Source organism: Procambarus clarkii, chromosome 30, assembly GCF_040958095.1.
Source record: "Procambarus clarkii isolate CNS0578487 chromosome 30, FALCON_Pclarkii_2.0, whole genome shotgun sequence".
Classification (NCBI taxonomy): domain Eukaryota; kingdom Metazoa; phylum Arthropoda; class Malacostraca; order Decapoda; family Cambaridae; genus Procambarus; species Procambarus clarkii.
In genome coordinates, this window is record NC_091179.1 from 14,008,064 (window position 1) to 14,029,649 (window position 21,586).

Here is a 21,586-nt window from a genome sequence, read left to right on the forward strand (position 1 = left end):
GGTGTGAGGCTTTACACGCGCGTGCACACACACACACACACACACACACACACACACACACACACACACACACACACACACACACACACACACACACACACACACACACCAGGAAGCAGCCCGTGACAGCTGACTAACTCCAAGGTACCTATTTACTGCTAGATAACAGGGGCATTCAGGGTGAAAGAAACTTTGCCCATTTGCCCACACACACACACACACTTTGTGTGTGTGTGTGTTTACTAGTTGTGTTTTTGCGGGGGTTGAGCTTTGCTCTTTCGGCCCGCCTCTCAACTGTCAATCAACTGTTTATTAACTGTTTTTTTTTTCCCCACACCACACACCCACACACCCTAGGAAGCAGCCCGTGACAGCTGACTAACTCCCAGGTACCTATTTACTGCTAGGTAACAGGGGCACTTAGGGTGAAAGAAACTTTGCCCATTTGTTTCTGCCTCGTGCGGGAATCGAACCCGCGCCACAGAATTACGAGTCCTGCGCGCTATCCACCAGGCTACGAGGCTGTGTGTGTGTGTGTGTGTGTGTGTGTGTGTGTGTGTGTGTGTGTGTGTGTGTGTTTGTTTGGAATGCGTGGAGCCCAATATGCCCCAGAATCTGTACACCAGTTGATTGACAGTTGAGAGTCGGGACCAAAGAGCCAGAGCTCAACCCCCCACAAGCACAACTAGCCGAGCACACACACACACACACACACACACACACACACACACACACACACACACACACACACACACACACACACACACACACACACACACACACACACGGGGCTATACAAAATGTCAGTCTCCCAATCACTGGAAATTTATGCGGGAGACCGAGTTTACTGAACGTGCCAATTCTAGTGAGGACTGAGGGATAATTAGCAGGGATGAGTCGCAAAATTGGGAGATAGGAGGGACGGAGGATTGCGAGGAGAAAGACACACACACACACACAGGTGGTAAATCAGACATAGAGAAAAAGGTGCAATAAAGTGAGAGGCAGGCGGACAGGCCAGGGGCCAGATTCACGAAGCAGTTACGCAAGTACTTACGAACGTGTACATCTTTCCTTAATCTTTGACGGCTTTGGTTACATTTATTAAACAGTTTACAAGCATGAAAACTTGCCAAGCAACTGTTGTTATTGTTATAAACAGCCTCCTGGTGCTTCGGAGCTCATTAACTGTTTAATAATTGTAAACTAAGCTCCCAAAGATTGAGAAAAAATGTACAGGTTCGTAAGTGCTTGCGTAACTGCTTCGTGAATCTGGCCCCAGGAAGCTAAGGGCCGCAATAACCACAACACCAGCCCAAGTATCGGGAAACAAGACCAGTGATATGCATCAGTGCATGTCCCTCCCTCATCAGTTTTTTTGGTTGAGAATATCATAATACCCAGAGAGGGGAGGTGGTGGGGAAGGGGCGGTGGAGGTGGCTAAGTCTGGGGAGAGGTAAGGAATGGGGAGATGGGTAAGAGTGGGAAAGGATTAGGGAGGTAGGTAAGGTTGAGAGATAAGGGATGGGGATGCAGGCTAAGGCAGGACGGGACTCTGATAATACATATAGATCATTTATCCATGAGCAATAATTTCCATCTCTCCATCTGCCCATTGTTGGCAGAGTTTCTTTCACCCTGATGCCCATGTTACCTAGCAGTAAATAGGTACCTGGGAGTTAGTCAGCTGTCACGGGGTGCTTCGTAAAGGGTGGAGGCCAGGTCGAGGACCAGGCCGCGGGGACACTAAAGCCCCGGAAGCACCTCAAGGTAACCTCCCTTCAGATACGAACTAGGAAATGACAATGACATGATATATCATTATATGAAGATCATTGCACTAGTCCCGACGGCACTCGGGGTATTTGTAAGACTTAAATTTGGCGTCAGTTCGATGCCTCAAGTCCCCTAGTGGATTCAGTAGGATCCCTAGGTTAAATTATGCCGTGGTCCAGTAGGTTAAGTGTAAGGCTGGGTTGGATCCAGACCGCTGGTTCGCATCCCCGAATTGATCCAATGATTTTCGCATTCTTCTTCTTCATATTATTATTAATTATCATTATTATTAGTAGTGGTATTACAATTATCATAATTATTTTTAATATTATTATAATAATAATATTTGCCATTAATAGAGGTATTTACTAACATCACTATCATTTACAATATTATTGTAAGTGAATGTGGATCAAAACACTGACGACTGACTCTGGGGATCAAATATAGAATAATGGTTTATGGGGATGACTTGAACATCTGGAGAAAGCGCTGCTGAGGTCCATAAGAAAGTGAAAGTACCACGGTGACTGGGCATGGGGCAAGGTGACCCACGTGCCGGCCTGGGGGGCGTGCCACGTGCCCACACTACCCACGCCCACACCCATGCCCACACCACTATAAAAACGTGATATAAAAGGTCTAAACTGCGTTAGGTCCTTTCAGAGGCGTTAGCGAGTGGAGGGAATTGGGTTGAAGGGGAAAGTAGCGGGGGTGTGAGAGATAACGAGCCAAAGGAAGGAACGGCACAGGTAACGAGAGAACGATACGGAGATATGAGTCAAAACGAGTGACTAACGCAAAAAGGTTAAGACAGAGGGCTGACGAAAAGGAGGTGGAAAGCAAGGCTAGAAAACTATACAAAGGAACGAGGAATGAGAGGAAAGAGGTGATTACACGAGGGTGAGGAGGGTTGAGGGGAAGGCTGAGGTGTGAGGGGAAGGCTGGGGTGTGTGAGGGAACACAGGTGTCCTCATGCACTATGAGTGAGAGCACCGGTGGCTGGGGGACAGAATATACCTGCCTGTCACGCCTCACACAAATATAACCTCTCATACACCATACAACAGTCACCGGAACATAACAATGGACGCTGTATTGTATACAAATACCTCACCAACAACAAAATATGAGGAAATTAAAAGGACAGCTTCTATAATGGTCTTAGCTCAGGTACACAAGTTAGTAATCAATCACCTTATAACTCTCACATGTGTTAAACAAAAATTATATACAACTTAAATAATTATGAGAGCGTCAGGATGTTTCATAAACATGATGGATTACTACACAAGAGTAATCCAAGGATAATAACCACAGCTGCGTGGATAATGACCACAATAATCACAAGAGCTGCAGTAGCATCCCCAGCAGCAGCAGTAGGAGTCAAAAGAGCTGCAGTAGCATCGCTAGCAGCAGCACCAGTAGCAGTCAAAAGAGCTGCAGTAGCAGCAGCAGCAGCAGTCAAAAGAGCTGCAGTAGCATGCCTAGCAGCAGCAGCAGCAGTAGCAGCAACAACAGCAGCAGCAGCAGCAGCAGCAGCAGCAGCAGCAGCAGCAGCAGACGTCATCAAGATGGGAGTCTTATAACCCCCCTGGCGGTGATAGTGAGAACCACACCAATATCTCTTCATCATATTTTCAGTCACTCCTGCATCACCCGCCTCCTTCTTATACTTACCTAGTTGTCCTTCCGGGGGTTGAGCTTCGGTTCTTTGGTTCCGCCTCTCAACATCCAATCAACTGGTTCCAGATTCAAATTGGGCTCTATCACATCTACTTTTAATACTACATAGAGAGTCTGCACCCTCTACCACATCACCTCCTAGTTCATTCTATTTCTTAACTACACTGGCACTGAAAAAAATCTAATGCCACTGTGGCTCATTTGGGCATTCATTTACCACCGGTGTGGCCTTGTTCGTGTACCACCGTTGCTAAATAATATCCCTTTATTTGCCCTATCAATTTCCTTGAGAATTTTGTAAGTGGTAATCATGTCTCCCCCTAACTCTTCTGTCTTCCAACGACGTGAGGTTTAATTCATGTAACTTTTCCTCGTACCTCGTACGTCTCAGTTCTGCAGGACTTGCCTCTTCCTTGAGAACTTTGTAAGTGGTAATCATGTCTCCCCCTAACTCTTCTGTCTTCCAACGACGTGAGGTTTAATTCATGTAACTTTTCCTCGTACGTCTCAGTTCTGCAGGACTTGCCTCTTCCTTGAGAACTTTGTAAGTGGTAATCATGTCTCCCCCTAACTCTTCTGTCTTCCAACGACGTGAGGTTTAATTTATGTAACTTTTCCTCGTACCTCGTACGTCTCAGTTCTGCAGGACTTGCCTCTTGGCACACCTCTCAACATTTTCTAACTTCGTCTTGTGCTTAACTAAATAAGGGCTCCACGGTCGAGCAACTTTCTCCAGAGCTGTGTGTATTTACTGTGTGTGAACGAATCCACAAGGGCCGTGACGAGGGTTCGAACCTACGTTCCGAGAGGATCCCAGACGTTGCCTTAATCGACTGAGCTACATGGTTAGTCGTAGCCATGTCGTAGCTCAGTCAATTAAGGCAACGTCTGGGATCCTCTCGGAACGTAGATTCGAATCCTCGTCACGGCCCTTGTGGTTCATTGATGCATCACGCTATTGTGATTTCTGTGTGTTACTGTGCGTGTGCTTTCAGGGTTGCGCTATTAGCTCCTGGACCTCGCCTTTGTAACAATGTGTATGTAATGACTCCTGACCTAATTTTCTCTCATATTTACTGTATATATATTTCTCTCTCTCTCTCTCGCACACACATATAGAGAGAGACGGGAGAGACAGCTGCTCTTCTGTACCAGCTGTCTAACTCCCAGGTACCTATTTACTGGTAAGCGAACAGTAGCATCAGGTGAAAGAGACTCTGCCCATTTGTTTCCGCCTAGGTCGAGATTCAAACCTGGGCTCTTAGGATTACGACCCTTTCTCCCTTACGGTCAGCTCGGCCGTGAGGATCTGTGTAATTACCTATGTGTAGGCACAGGATAAGAGCTATGCTCGTGGTGTCCCGTCTTCCCAGTACTCTTTGTCGTATAACGCTGTGTGGTGTGTGTGTGTGTGTGTGTGTGTGTGTGTGTGTGTGTGTGTGTGTGTGTGTGTGTGTGTGTGTGTGTGTGTACTCACCTATTTGTGTTTACGGCGGTTGAGCTTTGACTCTTTGGTCCCGCCTCTCAACTGTCAATCAACTGGTGTACAGATTCCTGTGCCTACTGGGCTCTGTCATATCTACATTTGAAACTGTGTATGGAGTCAGCCTCCACCACATCACTTCCTAGTGCATTCCATTTGTGTGTGTGTGTGTGTGTGTGTGTGTGTGTGTGTGTGTGTGTGTGTGTGTGTGTGTGTGTGTGTGTGTGTGTGTGTGTGTGTGTGTGTGTGTGTTGAACAAACAGCCGCTAACATATGTTCATAACACTTGTTTTATACAAAGAAATAATTCATGAGCGCGTCACACCAACAAACAAATATACATCAAAATTTGTGCACTTCCTGACGTGTCGGAAACACCTTTAAACAGGGATCTCTTTCTCCTCCTTTCCATCCTCCTTCTCTCCTCTCCTCCTCCTCCTCCTCGTCTCCACTCCTCCTCTCCCTCTTCCTCCCTCGGTCGTGCTCCCCCAACAGCCACTCCGTAAAAAAAAAAAACTGTTTCGCCCAACCAGAGGCGTACGAACCCAAGCATCGTATAACCATTCGAGGCCAATTTATTGACACATTCAACATTGGCTTGTCTTTCAGTTTTAATAATACGTCCCATTCGTTAACGGATATGTTGCTTACGTAACAAACGCGACCTATTGGATATATGTATAGTGAATGATATATATAGTGAATGGGTATAATACCTTTATTTCCCCCAAACACCCGGATCACAATGTCATGCAAATAAGTATATTACAAAACTCCTGAAGGGGAAAAAACTCATCGTTTATGCCCGAGATAAAAAAAAAAAACTCGCTGCGAGCCGAATGAACTTGGGAGTAAACTTTGCCCTTTAAGAAGAGAGTGACAAGAATAAACTTGTAAATAAGAATTGTTGGACTATACCGGAAAAAGACAAGATTACTTTAAGGAACTGCTCTTCTGAGCGGACTTCAGAGGGATTGCATATATTGGGAGTTTTAAATGACAAATTATTTATGCAGAAAATATGTAAATTAGTGAAAACGACGATTGGTCAGATCTTGTCCAATCCCCCCCTGCTGTTTTTAAAATACTTTACCTATCAGAAATATGACTCTTGAATTCCCCTCATAAATAATGTTCAATAGTCATATGAAAACTACAGGGGGGGGGGTGGGGGGTGGGGGGGTGGGGGGGGTGGGGGTGGGGGGGGGGATTTGGGCAAAATTTGACCTCACTGACGAACTCTGTAAATTAACTGCTCACCACCTGATACGATCATCAACCTGCTGTTGATGATCGTTGATTTAACTCGCTAATTAACTCGTTAATAACGCTAACTCGTTAATTAACTCGCGGAAAAAAAATTCTGCATCGCCCATACTCACAAATTCACACACTCATTCAGTAACTCAAGTCACCCACTCGTAAACAAACAACACACACACAAACGTTCCTATGTATCTCGGTTACAATAAAAATGTATTTGACAAATGAAAAGACAGATAAATGAGTTGTTGCTCGACCTTGCAACCTCAACTCGGAAAGTACACACACACACACACACACACACACACACACACACACACACACACACACACACACACACACACACACACACACACACACAGCAATAAACTACAAAATACTGGAAAGAGCAGAGGGAAAGGTAGAGTCCAAGAGGACAACGCAGAATCCAAGATTCGCGCCACAGTGAGAAGACACAGATGACCCTCCGCCCTCGAAGGCAGAACGCCTTAACCACTCACCACCTCAATTACCCCGAATTAGATACATTAACAGGCATCTGGTAGTCTCTGAGGGGGTGCAGGGCGGGACGTCACTCTACCCATTACACGCAAGAGAAGCTTTCTCCAACAGCCTCCGCTGAAACATATCCCGGGTGAGTGTGCCTTCTAACTTTTTGAACCCCCTCATAAGTACTCTCATTATTTACTCACTCCTGCCGGCAGGATATCTGGGTTTATAGTGCTGTCGCCTGGTCAGGTTGTGTGTGTGTGTGTGTGTGTGTGTGTGTGTATGTGTGTGTGTGTGTGTGTGTGTGTGTGTGTGTGTGTGTGTGTGTGTGTGTGTGTGTGTGTGTGTGTGTGTGTGTGTGTGTGTGTGTGTTGATGGCCAAAAAGAAAAGTGATCTTGCATGAAGTATGATAAATGGACTGGGTATTCGAGAACATATTTCGCATCATGTAAATTATATACACTTGCGTGGAATTAATCCCACGGATCATATATATATATATATTACCGTCTCTCTCATCTAGTTCTGTATATGATTATTCTCCATAAATGCCTCCCAATATACACGATTGTACTGATAGTGACATGAACAAATGGATGAGATATGAATATCTGAATGAGAAGAACTGGATGAGACATAAACATCTGGGGAATGACACTAAAACAGACAATGCTAATTATGCCCTTAAACATGACATTTCTCATTTTTAAGCTCACTTTCAATTACCAAATACAAATGACATTGAAGCATACGCCTTGGCATCATAACTTGGGGTTACCAGCGGGGAATATTGTAGGGTCAGTCGATTAAGGCAGCGTCTGGGATGCTCTCGGACGCAGGTTCGAATCCTCGTCACGGCTCTTCTGGATTTATTTATAGTAGGGTCAGTGTCAGTTCTGCCATGGGTAAGCGCCCATCGTCGGGGCGAGGTCCGGCACCAGGAGGGTGTACCTGGCCGAGGGGGCCCGGCCGAGGTCCGGCACCAGGAGGGTGTACCTGGCCGAGGGGGCCCGGCCGAGGTCCGGCACCAGGAGGGTGTACCTGGCCGAGGGGGCCCGGCCGAGGGGGGGGGGGGGGGGCTCGGCCGGAGAATGTCTGGCCTCCAGGTGATAGTAAGGAGCTTAAGAGAAAAGTCAATGAACCGATGAGAGCAACAGTGATGGCGAGTGAGGCGAAAGATCTTTACACGAGGAAGAGGAGAGGAGGAGGAGGAGAGAGAGGGGGAAGGAGGAGAGGAAAAAGGAGAAGGGAGAGTAGAGGAAAAGCAGAAAGAAGGAAGAGAATGAATGGAGATATGGGACACAGAGAGGGGAGCATACTAAAGGGGAAGGAGGGAAGGAAGAAAGATCAAGATGATAAATAGAAACCAAATACACCGAGAAACACACTTAAGTATTGAGTGTAGACCATTAAGGAAAATGACAATCGAGTGCTTAAGCAGTTTCGCGCCTCCTCGTCATCACCACGGCGTGGTGCCAAATGTTCATGAGGGGTAATGTTGGCACAGTGTCACTTGGCACTTCTTCCCATGACACTAGTCGCAGCCCGCCCATGTTGGGCATGTACCCGATAGCAATTACTGTTAGCATTTGCACGTTATTGCTAAATTGTAAACAATTGCTAAAAAGTAACATGAAGCTAAACCCAACCGTTTGGCCTCCAACATCGGACAAATAAAACATTTCCATATTATATATATATATATATATATATATATATATATATATATATATATATATATATATATATATATATATATATATATATATATATCCATATATATATATATATATGGAATATATATATATATATAGTTCCATATATATATATATGGAACTTTGTTCCAAGTAGCGAATCTTTAACAACAACAACAAACCTCTTTCATATATCTCTATTGTTTCTTGTTCTCTACCTATAGCCTGGCTAGATTACTTCACTGTACCCTGCTAGTACCTCTCTCACTGTACCCTGCTAGTACCTCTCTCACTGTACCCTACTAGTACCTCTCTCACTGTACCCTGCTAGTACCTCTCTCACTGTACCCTGCTAGTACCTCTCTCACTGTACCCTACTAGTACCTCTCTCACTGTACCCTGCTAGTACCTCTCTCACTGTACCCTGCTAGTACCTCTCTCACTGTACCCTGCTAGTACCTCTCTCACTGTACCCTGCTAGTACCTCTCTCACTGTACCCTACTAGTACCTCTCTCACTGTACCCTGCTAGTACCTCTCTCACTGTACCCTGCTAGTACCTCTCTCACTGTACCCTGCTAGTACCTCTCTCACTGTACCCTACTAGTACCTCTCTCACTGTACCCTGCTAGTACCTCTCTCACTGTACCCTGCTAGTACCTCTCTCACTGTACCCTACTAGTACCTCTCTCACTGTACCCTGCTAGTACCTCTCTCACTGTACCCTGCTAGTACCTCTCTCACTGTACCCTGCTAGTACCTCTCTCACTGTACCCTACCAGTACCTCTCAATGTACCCTACTAGTACCTCTCTATATAAAAGAAGAGCAGAGCCTCTCTTCTCTACGGGCTCACCATAGCCCGTGCTACTTTGGAACTTTTGTTCTAAGTAGCTGAATCTAAAACAACAATAACTCTCTTCTCTCTACGTAAACACCTACAGCCTCAACCCACCACGTCACACTCCCCATATGCCCCCCAACTCTCCCCCACCATATACAGCCAGCCTCCCCTCCAGTGGCCCCCAACCCCACCTGACGTATCTTTCCCTTCAGATCTATATATCACCACCACAACCTTCCCCTTCTACCCCCTTCTTGAACACGGAGATGAGGCACTGACTCCATAATGTGAGGCAGTTTTCACGACGCAGACAAGCCGGGCTTTCTCTGTGATTGGTTCCTGGAGTCGGTGAAGGAGAGGGAACTGCGTAGGTAGGGAGGGAGGGAGGAAGGAAGGAAGGAAAGAAAGAAAGAAGGAAGGAAGGAAGGAAGGAAGGAAGGAAGGAAGGAAGGAAGGAAGGAAGGAAGGAAGGAAGGAAGGGAAAGAGAGTAAACACCCACATTTAGCTGCAGCCCCTCTCACTATCTTTCAAATATAATTAATTGTATTGCTTTTCCCTGTATTGAAATTATGATGTCTATATATATATATATATATATATATATATATATATATATATATATATATATATATATATATATATATATATATATATAGTCCCACTCTACACACAACCTGTCACAACTTGCGCTAAGTTACCACTCTTCCCCCCCCCCCTCTCTCTCTCTCTCTCTGTCTCTCTCTCTGTCTCTCTCTCTCTCTCTCTCTCTCTCTCTCTCTCTCTCTCTCTCTCTCTCTCTCTCTCTCTCTCTCTCTCTCTCTCTCTCTCTCACTGTGTACCAACTCTCACCACTTGATAATTACCATGTTCCTCGTGTTTCTCCTGTATTGTACCTCACTTTTCCTTTATAATATAAGAAGAACTTACATTAATGTATAAACTCGCGTATAAACAAGTGTTTCGTCCATGTACTGAAGTGGATTTATGTCGAAAGTACTGTGTCTCACTCTCACGCGCACGCGCTTACACACACACACACACACACACACACACACACACACACACACACACACACACACACACACACACACACTGGTGAAGGATCAGTACTTTAGACAACCTACGGCTGACAACTGAAGCGGGGTTCAAGAGCTACCATCTAAATGCTGCTGGTACAAATAGGTAAATACAACTATATTAATACACACAGACGAACAAAGTTTATACAGTAAACAGTTTGGAAGGTAAAGGGCAAGAGACAGGAGGGTACGACTACATAGCACAACCCACAACCAGCAATATGGGGCTCAGGAGCTATTGATCAACCTCGTAGGTAAGTCAACCCCTCATTCTGTCCATGGGCTGGACGGTAGAGCGACGGTCTCGCTTCATGCGAGTCGGCGTTCAATCCCCGACCGTCCATAAGTGGTTGGAGCACCATTCCTTTCCCCTGTCCCATCCCAAATCCTTATCCTGACCCCTTCCCAGTGCCATATAGTCATGATGACTTGGCGCTTTCCCCCTGATAGCCCCTCCCCCCACAGGAGACATCTCCCGTCACGCAGGGTGCAGTTGCGCCTCCACAGATCTCCAATATCATCTCTTGATACTGATAATGGCTCAAAAGGGCCACCACTTACGGGCTATTCATGCCCGTGCCACCTCTTGGGTGGCTTAATCTTCATCAATCTATCAATCCCTCCCCCCCCCCAGGTAACAACTTGAGTTGTTGTTGTTGTTAAAGATTCGCTACCTGGAAGAAAAAGTTCCAAGTAGCACGGGCTATGGTGAGCCCGTAGTAAAGAACTTGAGGGAGTGAGGACTTACCTTGTGAGGTGGGAGGCTTCCTGATGACCTCATGCTGACTCTGAGGAGTGTACTCGTGCCACCGGTATGTGCTGCGGTACTCTGAGTGCAGCTGCAACGACAACAACAACAACAGCATCAGCAACATGGATTACACACACAGAGATATTAGAAAGAACTTTTTTAGTGTCAGAGTGGTTGACAAATGGAATGCATTAGGAAGTGATGTGGTGGAGGCTGACTCCATACACAGTTTCAAGTGTAGATATGATAGAGCCCAATAGGCTCAGGAACCTGTACACCTGTTGATTGACGGTTGAGAGGCGGGACCAAAGAGCCAGAGCTCAACCCCCGCAAGCACAACTAGGTGAGTACACAGAGATCACATTAACGTGATGCATCAAATGAACAAATCCACAAGGGCCGTGACGAGGATTCGAACCTGCGTCCGGGAGCATCCCAGACACTGGCTTCGTAGCTCAGTTCAGATTAAGGCAGTGTCTGGGATGCTCCCGGACGCAGGTTCGAACCCTCGTCACGGCCCTTGTGGGTTTGTTCAGCAACATGAATTAATTAACTGACCTAACCATACATAATTACACGTGTCTTAGAAGAAAATTATCAGGGAAAAGCGCCAAGCCATTACGTCTATATAGCACTGGGAAGGGGTCAGGATAAGGATTTGGGATGGGACGGGGGGGAAAGGAATGGTGCCCAACCACTTAGACAGTCGGGGATTGAACGCCGACCTGCTTGAAGCGAGACCGTCGCTCTACCGTCCACCCCAAGTGGTTGGGCGTGTCTTGGAGAGGAGGAACAAAAACACGCAAGATAAAGAAGACTAAGATACAGAAGATTGTACAGAAGAAGGAAGATAAGGAGAGTCAATGGAAACAAAAGATAAACATGGCAAAGAATGTGAAAATATTAGGATACAAAACATGGCAGAAAAGGATAATGATAAGAGCATAAATTCCCAACATGTGTCTGAATAAAAATGAAATTTGGTGTCGAGGTTTCCATAGTACATATGCATACTATACTAGGTCTAAAACTGCCGCCATTTTGCCTATATAATCTCAAATAATAATACTAAAGAAGATTAGGTAACGTTTTAGATGAAGCTGTTACAATATTGTCACACACTTCAGAATACAAGTACAAAATATAAGCATGGATCTGTTATGGTGTCACCGCGGTCCCTAGTATGTGTAGACGATGTCCTACAGTCCTATCGTCCTACACGTTCTATCGTCCTACACGTCCTATCGTCCTACACGTCCTATCGTCCTACACGTCCTATCGTCCTACACGTTCTATCGTCACGGAGGGCGTGTCCAGTCACGGCTACTGTAGTCACGGAGGGCGTGTCCAGTCACAGCTACTGTAGTCACGGAGGGCGAGTCCAGTCACGGCTACTGTAGTCACGGAGGGCGTGTCCAGTCACGGCTACTGTAGTCACGGAGGGCGTGTCCAGTCACGGCTACTGTAGTCACGGAGGGCGTGTCCAGTCACGGCTACTGTAGTCACGGAGGGCGTGTCCAGTCACGGCTACTGTAGTCACGGACGGCGTATCCAGTCACAGCTACTGTAGTCACGGACGGCGTATCCAGTCACAGCTACTGTAGTCACGGAGGGCGTGTCCAGTCACGGCTACTGTAGTCACGGAGGGCGTGTCCAGTCACGGCTACTGTAGTCACGGAGGGCGTGTCCAGTCACGGCTACTGTAGTCACGGAGGGCGTGTCCAGTCACAGCTACTGTAGTCACGGAGGGCGTGTCCAGTCACGGCTACTGTAGTCACGGAGGGCGTGTCCAGTCACAGCTACTGTAGTCACGGAGGGCGTGTCCAGTCACAGCTACTGTAGTCACGGAGGGCGTGTCCAGTCACAGCTACTGTAGTCACGGAGGGCGTGTCCAGTCACGGCTACAGTAACAGCAACTGAGACAAAGGTCAGACTGAGAACGCTCCCCTGCGGCACTCCGTCTTAGGAAAATCTTTTAATACTGAAGAGTTCTCTTGGTCAAGAGGGGCCAAACTTTCCTCTTAATCCACATTGATAAAGTTCCAGAAAATATTTAAAAAAAATCTCATCAGGGGCTTTCTCTCTATCCTCACTAAATCCTCCATATATTACAAGAAGACCAAGGCTACAGACATCGTTACAGTGCCCAACTGTATCGGGTGAATCATGTGTCTAAACGTACACTTTGATGAAGCATTCTCAGGATATTGGTCGGAAATAACGCCCAAAAAAATATATAAACCCGCTCTCTCGGAATAGCAACAGAACCTAATTTAATTACTGCGTATTAATATACAGAATATCGTTACCTCGTATACCAACAACCAATTTAGAAATACACTAAAATTAAATACTCGATGCGCACCGATATTAAAAATATTATCATATTATGCAAATATTAATATAAATACACACACACACAAACACACATATATATATATATATATATATATATATATATATATATATATATATATATATATATATATATACCAGCAATGTAATTCTATTTAATAATATCTATTACACCTCGCTCATAACCATACAAATAATGTAGCGAACACACAATATAATAAAGTATAATAACGATATAAAACTCGTGTTCACCGTGATAACTCGACAGACTAATAATAAAGCGAGCAAATGACAGCAATAAAGTATTAAGTTCACCATTACCGTGTTCAACACTACATATTATAACGTTAAACTATTATATATATATATATATATATATATATATATATATATATATATATATATATATATATATATATATATATATATAATATATATATATATATATATATATATATATAGAGAGAGAGAGAGAGAGAGAGAGAGAGAGAGAGAGAGAGAGAGAGAGAGAGAGAGAGAGAGAGAGAGAGAGAGAGAGAGAGAGAGAGAGAGAGAGAGAGAGAGGAGGACCAGGAATGTAAGAGAGTCTCCGGGTCTCACAACATCCCACTACACAAATATGCTGCTCTTGTGAGGGGAAAAAACTCATTTTACGCTTAATTATCATCGCTGCAACTTGAATGGGAAGCGTTTTTTATTATTTTTTTAAAGAAGTTGGAGAGATGGTATTGGCGGCAGCGGAAGGGGCGGTGGGATACTGTTCCATGGAGGGGTTTGTGGGTTGTGTTGGGCTTGCAGGATCGAGGTATTAGCTCTTGGACCCCGCCTTTCTAAAGGTCATTAGGTCTCTAGATATGTGAATGCTTTGAAGGCAGCTGAGGGAAGTGGAGGGTAGACCTTGGAGGGCGCGGAGGGAAGGGAAGATATAGGAGGGGTATAGTGGTATGTGCGGAGGTTGGTGACATATATTGTACAGTATAAACAAGTCACAGCATATGCTGAGTGCAGCCCCAAGCCCGGCAGCCTCCACCAACGTGCACAGAATAATGTTGCTGTAAGAACTGGGGGCGGCCCTTAAGTACAAAACATTACTACCTGTGAGGTCCATGTGCCCCGCAGCGTCTTGAATGACGTCTTACGAACTTCATACTGGATGAGGACGTAGGGGAGGGTAGGGGGGGGAGAGAGGCTTCCTACATGACACGCCATCCCCCCCTCCCTCCCCCCACCTGGACTCATCTTCAAACGCCTAAGTTACTGTTCTTTCTCTGTAAAGTGACCCAAGACAACGCTCCTGCTGCTCAAGAACACGAACCAGGAAAACACTGACACCAAACTTAAAAGGGGAATACCAGAGAGCGGAGGGAAGGTGTTACGCACTCAAGACGGTCAACCTACCTGTTGAACACCTGGGAACATCTTCAGCCAGGTGTGTGACCAACAGCCAGCTGTAGCTTGTGACTGATTGATGAAGATTAAGTCACCCAAGGCGTGGCACGGGCATGAATAGCCCGTAATACGTGACTGGACACGTATTGAACTTGTAGGAAAACCCCGTGTGGGTTAGGTAGTCATTGTCAAGGTTATGGAATGTGTATTTATTTATTATTCGCTTTTTAGGCTCGCAGGATCGAGCTATTAGCTCATGGACCCCGCCTTTATAGCCGTTGGTTGTGTATCGCACTAACTTCCAACCTATTCTTCTTCTATCATATTTACTACATATATTTCTCTCCGACACACACATTACCAGGATGAAGCCCGTAGCAGCTATTTAATTCCCAAGTAACTATTTACTGCTAGGAGAACAAAGGCATCACAGGTGTGTGTGTGTGTGTGTGTGTGTGTGTGTGTGTGTGTGTGTGTGTGTGTGTGTGTGTGTGTGTGTGTGTGTGTGTGTGTGTGTGTGTGTGTGTGTGTACTCACCTAGATGTGCTTGCAAGATCTAACATTATCTCCCTAGTCAGGATTTTCAGAACTTTCTCTAGTTTCATTTTTTTTAGGCCGAGACTCCTGGCCTTACATAGATTTTATATAATGTTCTAAAGGCTTCTGCCCAGGTACCAAGAAGCTACTCATTCCCTCCCTCTTGGTAGACAGATAATCTATCGCTCAGATCACCGACATTTCAGTTATCCATATCTGAATTTTCTGTTTACAATGAACCTATTTTTGTTGTAGTAGCGAGACAAAGAGACTATGACCTTGTGGTTCGTGGTTGACTGTCGTGGTGGTGTCAGAGAACTAGAGAGGAGATATGCCAAGCAACATCACCATACGCTGAAGTCGTCTGCTGCTTGGCGCCAAGGTTCTCAATTCAAGAACCTTGAATTGCTCATTTTAGTTCCTCAGCCATACCCTCCAGAAATACTGTACAGTCTGCATTATCTGCAGAGAGAGAGAGAGAGAGAGAGAGAGAGAGAGAGAGAGAGAGAGAGAGAGAGAGAGAGAGAGAGAGAGAGAGAGAGAGAGAGACAGACAGAGACAGAGAGAGAGAGAGAGACAGAGACAGAGAGAGACAGAGAGAGAGGAGTAGCTGCTACACACCAAGTTGTTCCACAATAATTTCCAGATTAATCAATAGGAAGCAATACACGGCGTCTCCAGCCAATTTCCTCTTCGAACAACTTGACTACAAATACCGTCCATGCTGTCTGTCTACCCGTCTCTTCTCTCTCTTTCCATGCTGTCTCTCTACCCGTCTCTTTTCTCTGTCCTTCCATGCTGTCTGTCTACCCGTCTCTTCTCTCTGTCCTTGCATGCTGTCTCTCTACCCGTCTAAATCCCCCAGTAATTATCTCACCCTCTCTCATGAACTCGTTTACAATGATCTCATCTTCCTTCACCTGCACTTATCTCACACGAGTTCAGATGAAGATTATCTTAATTGTGCTCATTTATATTGCCACACCTGACTAAACATACAGCCTCGTTACTTGGACCTCACCTCCGCGGTTCACTAATGAATTCACCGGATCTCATTTGTAACGATCACACCTGAGCTCCTCTGCAATGATCTCAGCTGGCACTATCTTCAACTACTTCACTCGGCTCCTCCATCTGTATTTACTGTAACTGTCGTCACCTGCAATTATCACACCTAGTCTCAGTTGCTCATATTTCATGTGTAATTATCACACCCTGCTCTCTCTCTCTCTCTCTCTCTCTCTCTCTCTCTGTCAGTCTCTCTCTCTCTCTCTCTCTCTCTCTCTCTGTCAGTCTCTCTCTCTCTCTCTCTCTCTCTCTCTCTCTCTCTCTCTCTCTCTCTCTCTCTCTCTCTCTCTCTCTCTCTCTCTTGTCAGTCTCTCTCTCTCTCTCTCTCTCTCTCTCTCTCTCTCTCTCTCTCTCTCTCTCTCTCTCTCTGTCAGTCTCTCTCTCTCTCTCTCTCTCTCTCTCTCTCTCTCTCTCTCTCTCTCTCTCTCTCTCTGTCAGTCTCTCTCTAACAAATTTCCTTCTGCCGAGTCATTTTAATCCTTTAGTATACTACCTGATTTTCTTTTCAATATTTTGTTTTGTTTTTCCTAAGAATGATATAATGGTGCTTGTGTGGCTCTGTTTCTCCTGGGAGAGAGAGAGAGAGAGAGGAGAGAGAGAGAGAGAGAGAGAGAGAGAGAGAGAGAGAGAGAGAGAGAGAGAGAGAGAGAGAGAGAGAGAGAGAGAGAGAGAGAGAGAGAGAGAGAGAGAGAGAGATGTTACGTACTCCTAGCAGAATACGTATATAAATTTAAAATAAATATTATTTTATTTTATCATTGCATGTATATGTACACACATTGTGTTTTGGGTAAATTGTCGTGTGGTTTGGCAGCGTCAGTGGACAGGAGAGCGGTTGTCTCTGCACACGTCTATTACTTGTTTGATACGGGAAAGCTGGACCTGTTCAGTTTGAGAGTTCCAGATGTCACTTTTATTTAGTTAGAAATTGTTTCATATACTGTAATTAAACAGGTGTCATTATACTTATATATTTTGTAAGTAACTATTATATGTAACTTGCAGTCTTATGTGTTTTGAGAACAAGTGGTTGTTCAATTAGTTTATAATATTAAAAAGTCCTTAGTTTCCATCCCTCATCCTGGGATGAGGCAGACGGGAGGTGTGAATGTGGGTGGCGACAGAGCGAGAGTTCAGTGGCTTCGGGGAACTGGGAGGAGGAACAAGTGGGAGATAAGTCTGTTATTATTCATTTGTTGCCATAATTACTATTATATATATTGTGACATGACTATACAATCATATTCTATAAGTTAACTTTACCATCTGTGTTTATATTATACTGTTTTGAATATATAGCTATCATATTGTGTATCTATTCTTCAGTCCTAAACGAAGATTGTTAATTATGTGCTCAGTACCTATTAAGGGGTTATACTGGTGATTCGCTATTGAGAACAGCAGTTGTGTCGTAACCCTAGACTTATTAAAATTTGGCTGCTGTAGGATCACGAGCCGTAACGTACGATAGGTAACAAAGAGTTATGGGGGCCTGTGCCGGGAAATATTGTCCCACTTAACTTAACTATGCTAATCTAACCTTGCCTTCCTAGGTACCAGTGTGTCAAGTGTCTCTGTGTGTTTCTTAAGAACTATTCCATGTGCCAAGCAAGCCTTCCTGTGTGTCAAGTAACAACGTTTCACGATTTTGAGGTAAGTCATCCTATATATTTTGTTTGTGCAGTGAGGCCAAGCGAATTTTCAGTGTAGTGACAATTTTACAGTGAAGTGTAGTGCAGTGCCATTGTGTTTAATTATTGTTGTGAATCAAGTGCCAAGTGTTAGTAACGATGGAGGAGAAAGTTGCAGCGTTGGTGGCTCACCCAGACTTTGAAGGGATTCAGAACCTTAAAAAGACTGAGTTAATACAAATGGCAAATCATTTGGATTTGACCGCCAGCAATAGAATGGTTAAAGCCCAAATATTGAAAGTCATTGTGACGCATTTTGTTGAGAATGGGGAGTTAGATGAAGAAATTCTAGAGGAGTTAAGAGAGGAGTCGAGTGATCAGATGACGTTAAAGCGTCTTGAGTTAGAAGCGCAAATAGCCCATGCTAAGCTTGAAGCTCAAAAGGAACAGCAAATATTAGAGGCTGAAGCTCGTCAAAGAGAGATTGAAGCTCAACAGCAACAGCAAATATTAGAGGCTGAAGCTCAGCAAAGGGAGCTTGAGACTAGGCGTTTAGAAATTGCGGCACAAAACCAGAGAGGTTTAATTGAGTTGCAACTAGAAGCCACAAAAAAGCAACAATTAGAGATTCAACAACAAATGGCTGACACTAACTTCAGGCTTGAATCACAGCGTATGGCAGCTGGGCATGGAAATACTAGTAATGTTTCAACAAATAGTGATAATAATCCCATCAGGATGAATAAGTATATAGAGTTGCCCAAGTTCAATGAGGAAGATCCTGAGGTTTTCTTTGCACATTTTTATAAAATTGCCATCAGTATGAACTGGCCAAGGGATCAGTGGGTAGCCATTATGCAGTCTCAATTTAAGGGGCGTAGTCAGGAGGTTTTCACATCCCTCCCTGATGCTCATAGTTTTGATTATGACTTTGTAAAGACAAGCATCCTAAATGCTTATCAATTAAATCCAGAGGCACACAGGCAAAAGTTCAGAAATCTAAGGAGAATCAAGGATCAGACAATAGCCGATTTTACTCGTCAGAAGACGAATTTTTGCAACAGATGGTTAAAGTCACTTGCAGTCACTGATTTTGATGCTCTAAAGAATCTTCTCATAATGGAAGAAGTATTGTCCTGTCTTCCAGACCAGTTGTCTACTTTTATGGCAGAACAAAAGAATGTAACCGATATTGATGAGCTGTCAAAGCTCGCGGATGAGCATGAGTTGCTGACTAAGGCCCCGTTTACGGCCACTTCACCTAAGTCTAGTCGTAGAGTAAATTATAATGCTCACCGAACTCCTTATCAGAATCCATCCAGTCCTAGTACTCCAGTTACTCCCATGAGCTCTTCTCTTACAAAATCTAACCCTGCTACTGCATTGTCAGGAATGTCAAATAATAATAAGGTTATTTCTAAACCTACAGTTGGTTCTACCAGTGTGTCCACTGTAAGGTTCTGTTCCCATTGTAAGAGAAAAGGCCATGGAATTCATTCATGTTTTATATTGCACCCTGAGTTACGACCAACTGGTCTCATTTATTGCAGAGGTGTGCAAAATAAACTTACTAATAAACATGTAATTGTAAACCCCAATTGGGTGAAACAGTATTCACCATATATGTCTTCAGGTGAAGTCTTGTGTATTAATGGAAAGTGGAAGCCAGTGGTTATTCTTCGTGATACAGGTGCTTCCCAAACCATAATTTCATCCAGTATTCTTTCTGATGTTGAAAAGAGAGAGACAGGAAAGTTTGTTGTTCTTCAGAGTGTTGCAGGATGTAAAACTGTACCTCTAATAGACATTAATTTCAGATCCACCATTACACCACGTTTATGCACTGTGGGTGTTAGTACACAGTTGCCCATCCCAGGTGTGGATGTTATATTGGGTAATGATGTGGCCATAAATCATGTTGTGGGTGAGAATGATCCCCGTTTGTGTAAACAGCCCGTTGTAGACCATGTTTATTCTGCCTGTGCTGAAGTTAGTTCTATGAAGGAACCTGTTGTAGAAGATGGTTTTGTCCATTCTACCTGTGCTGATGTCAGTACTAATATAAATCCAGTTGTCAGTTCTGATGTTGTTACTCAAGCATTTGTTCCAGTAACCAGTACCCCTTCAGTGGAGAAGTGGGATGTGGTTGTTCCAGATTCCTGTGTGGCCGATTTAGTTGTTGAGAGTAAGCCTGATACTATGACTCTGCTTTATTCCAATAAATTGGGAAAGGATGTCCATGTACCATTGTCTTGCCCGCTCACTACGAACGTTGTGCCAGGAGTCGAGAGAAACTTAAAAGCCACGACTCTGTATTCCAGCCAAGTGAATGGTTTAGGACAAGATGTCGGGTTGGCAGAAGTATTCCCGCTCACTCCAAGTTTAGAATCAGTTGTCGAGAGTAAGTCCGTTGTCGAGGCCCCGCCTCACCCTAGTCAAGGTGATATAATAGGGGAGGAGGTCAAACTACCTGTTACTTGCCCGCTCGCTTCAGATTCCCTTCATTTATGTGCTTTGAGTAGAACTGACCCTAAGATTTCAGAGAGAAGCAAGGAGACAGTCTGTACTGTAGATCCAGTTTTGGAGAGTGTGGGAAAGCAGCCAGAGGATCAGCTTCTGTTGAGTAGATGGAGACCCATTGAGCCTCCCTCTTCAGTTGTCTGTGAGGATGTGACCCAGCTTGGTAGTGATATTGTTGATTGTGAGCAGACAGTACTCCAAGCAGCTCCAGAAGTCATGGGAGGAAATTTTGGTAAAATCATTAAGAGTGGTAAAGTAGCAATTGGATCTAAGTTGAGGAGTTGTGATTGTTATTCTATGTGGAGTAAGTATTTCTCATTGTGTACATTGAGTCAGAGTGTGTGTAGGATGTTGAAATCTACTTTTATTCTGCAGGAGCCATTTTCTTGTGAAGTAATGGACTGTGGGACATCTTTGTCAAGCCTTGTGGTTGAGCAGAGAGAGTTTACTCAAGTAGGTTGTGCATCCAGTTCTGAGGAAGTGGTGAGTTATGCTAGAGCAGTGTCTCTATATTCAGATCCAGTTAATTTTGATGCACGAGTGATAAAAGTGTATGTTCCACTCAAGTGTGGGGTTGACTTTCAGAGTCATATTGTGGGTGAAGGATTAAATCATACTGGGGAGCAGATGTTTGAGGCTCCAGGTGTGCAATTCAAGTTGGAGGATAAGGTTATCCTACCTAGTGTTAATCATTGTGAAGGGTTTCAGATTGTCCTAGGGCGTGTTCCAGGTAATCTGCTGTTCATCTTCAAGATGCTAAGACCCTTAAACCTCTTGGTTGATTGGTTGTCATCAGACGTAAATCACTTGGGAAGTGATGGTGAGGATTGTAACGTTTTCGGCATGTTTTATTTAGTCTCTTTGAAGACTAGACGGTTGATTAACGTGTGTGTTGTGTTCAAGTTCACCATCAGAGGGTGTGAACTTGTTTTGAGAGTTATGATTGAGATATGGTGCCTAGGCATATGCCTGTTTTCTTTCACTGATCGTTATGACAGAGTTATGAGGCAATTGATTTCTG

At 44.5% G+C, this 21,586-nt stretch overlaps 1 protein-coding gene across 20 annotated transcripts in view; it reads right to left on the minus strand.

The window, feature by feature from the left end:
* The window catches only part of LOC123765573 (serine/arginine repetitive matrix protein 1), a 779,721-nt gene that overhangs the window by 507,784 nt on the left and 250,351 nt on the right, over positions 1-21,586 (minus strand). For all 20 annotated transcript variants that reach the window (XM_069333893.1, XM_069333900.1, XM_069333897.1 and 17 more), the window contains exon 2: positions 11,063-11,153. In XM_069333893.1, coding sequence (XP_069189994.1) covers positions 11,063-11,153 — 91 coding nt within the window. The remainder of the gene's footprint in view (positions 1-11,062; positions 11,154-21,586) is intronic.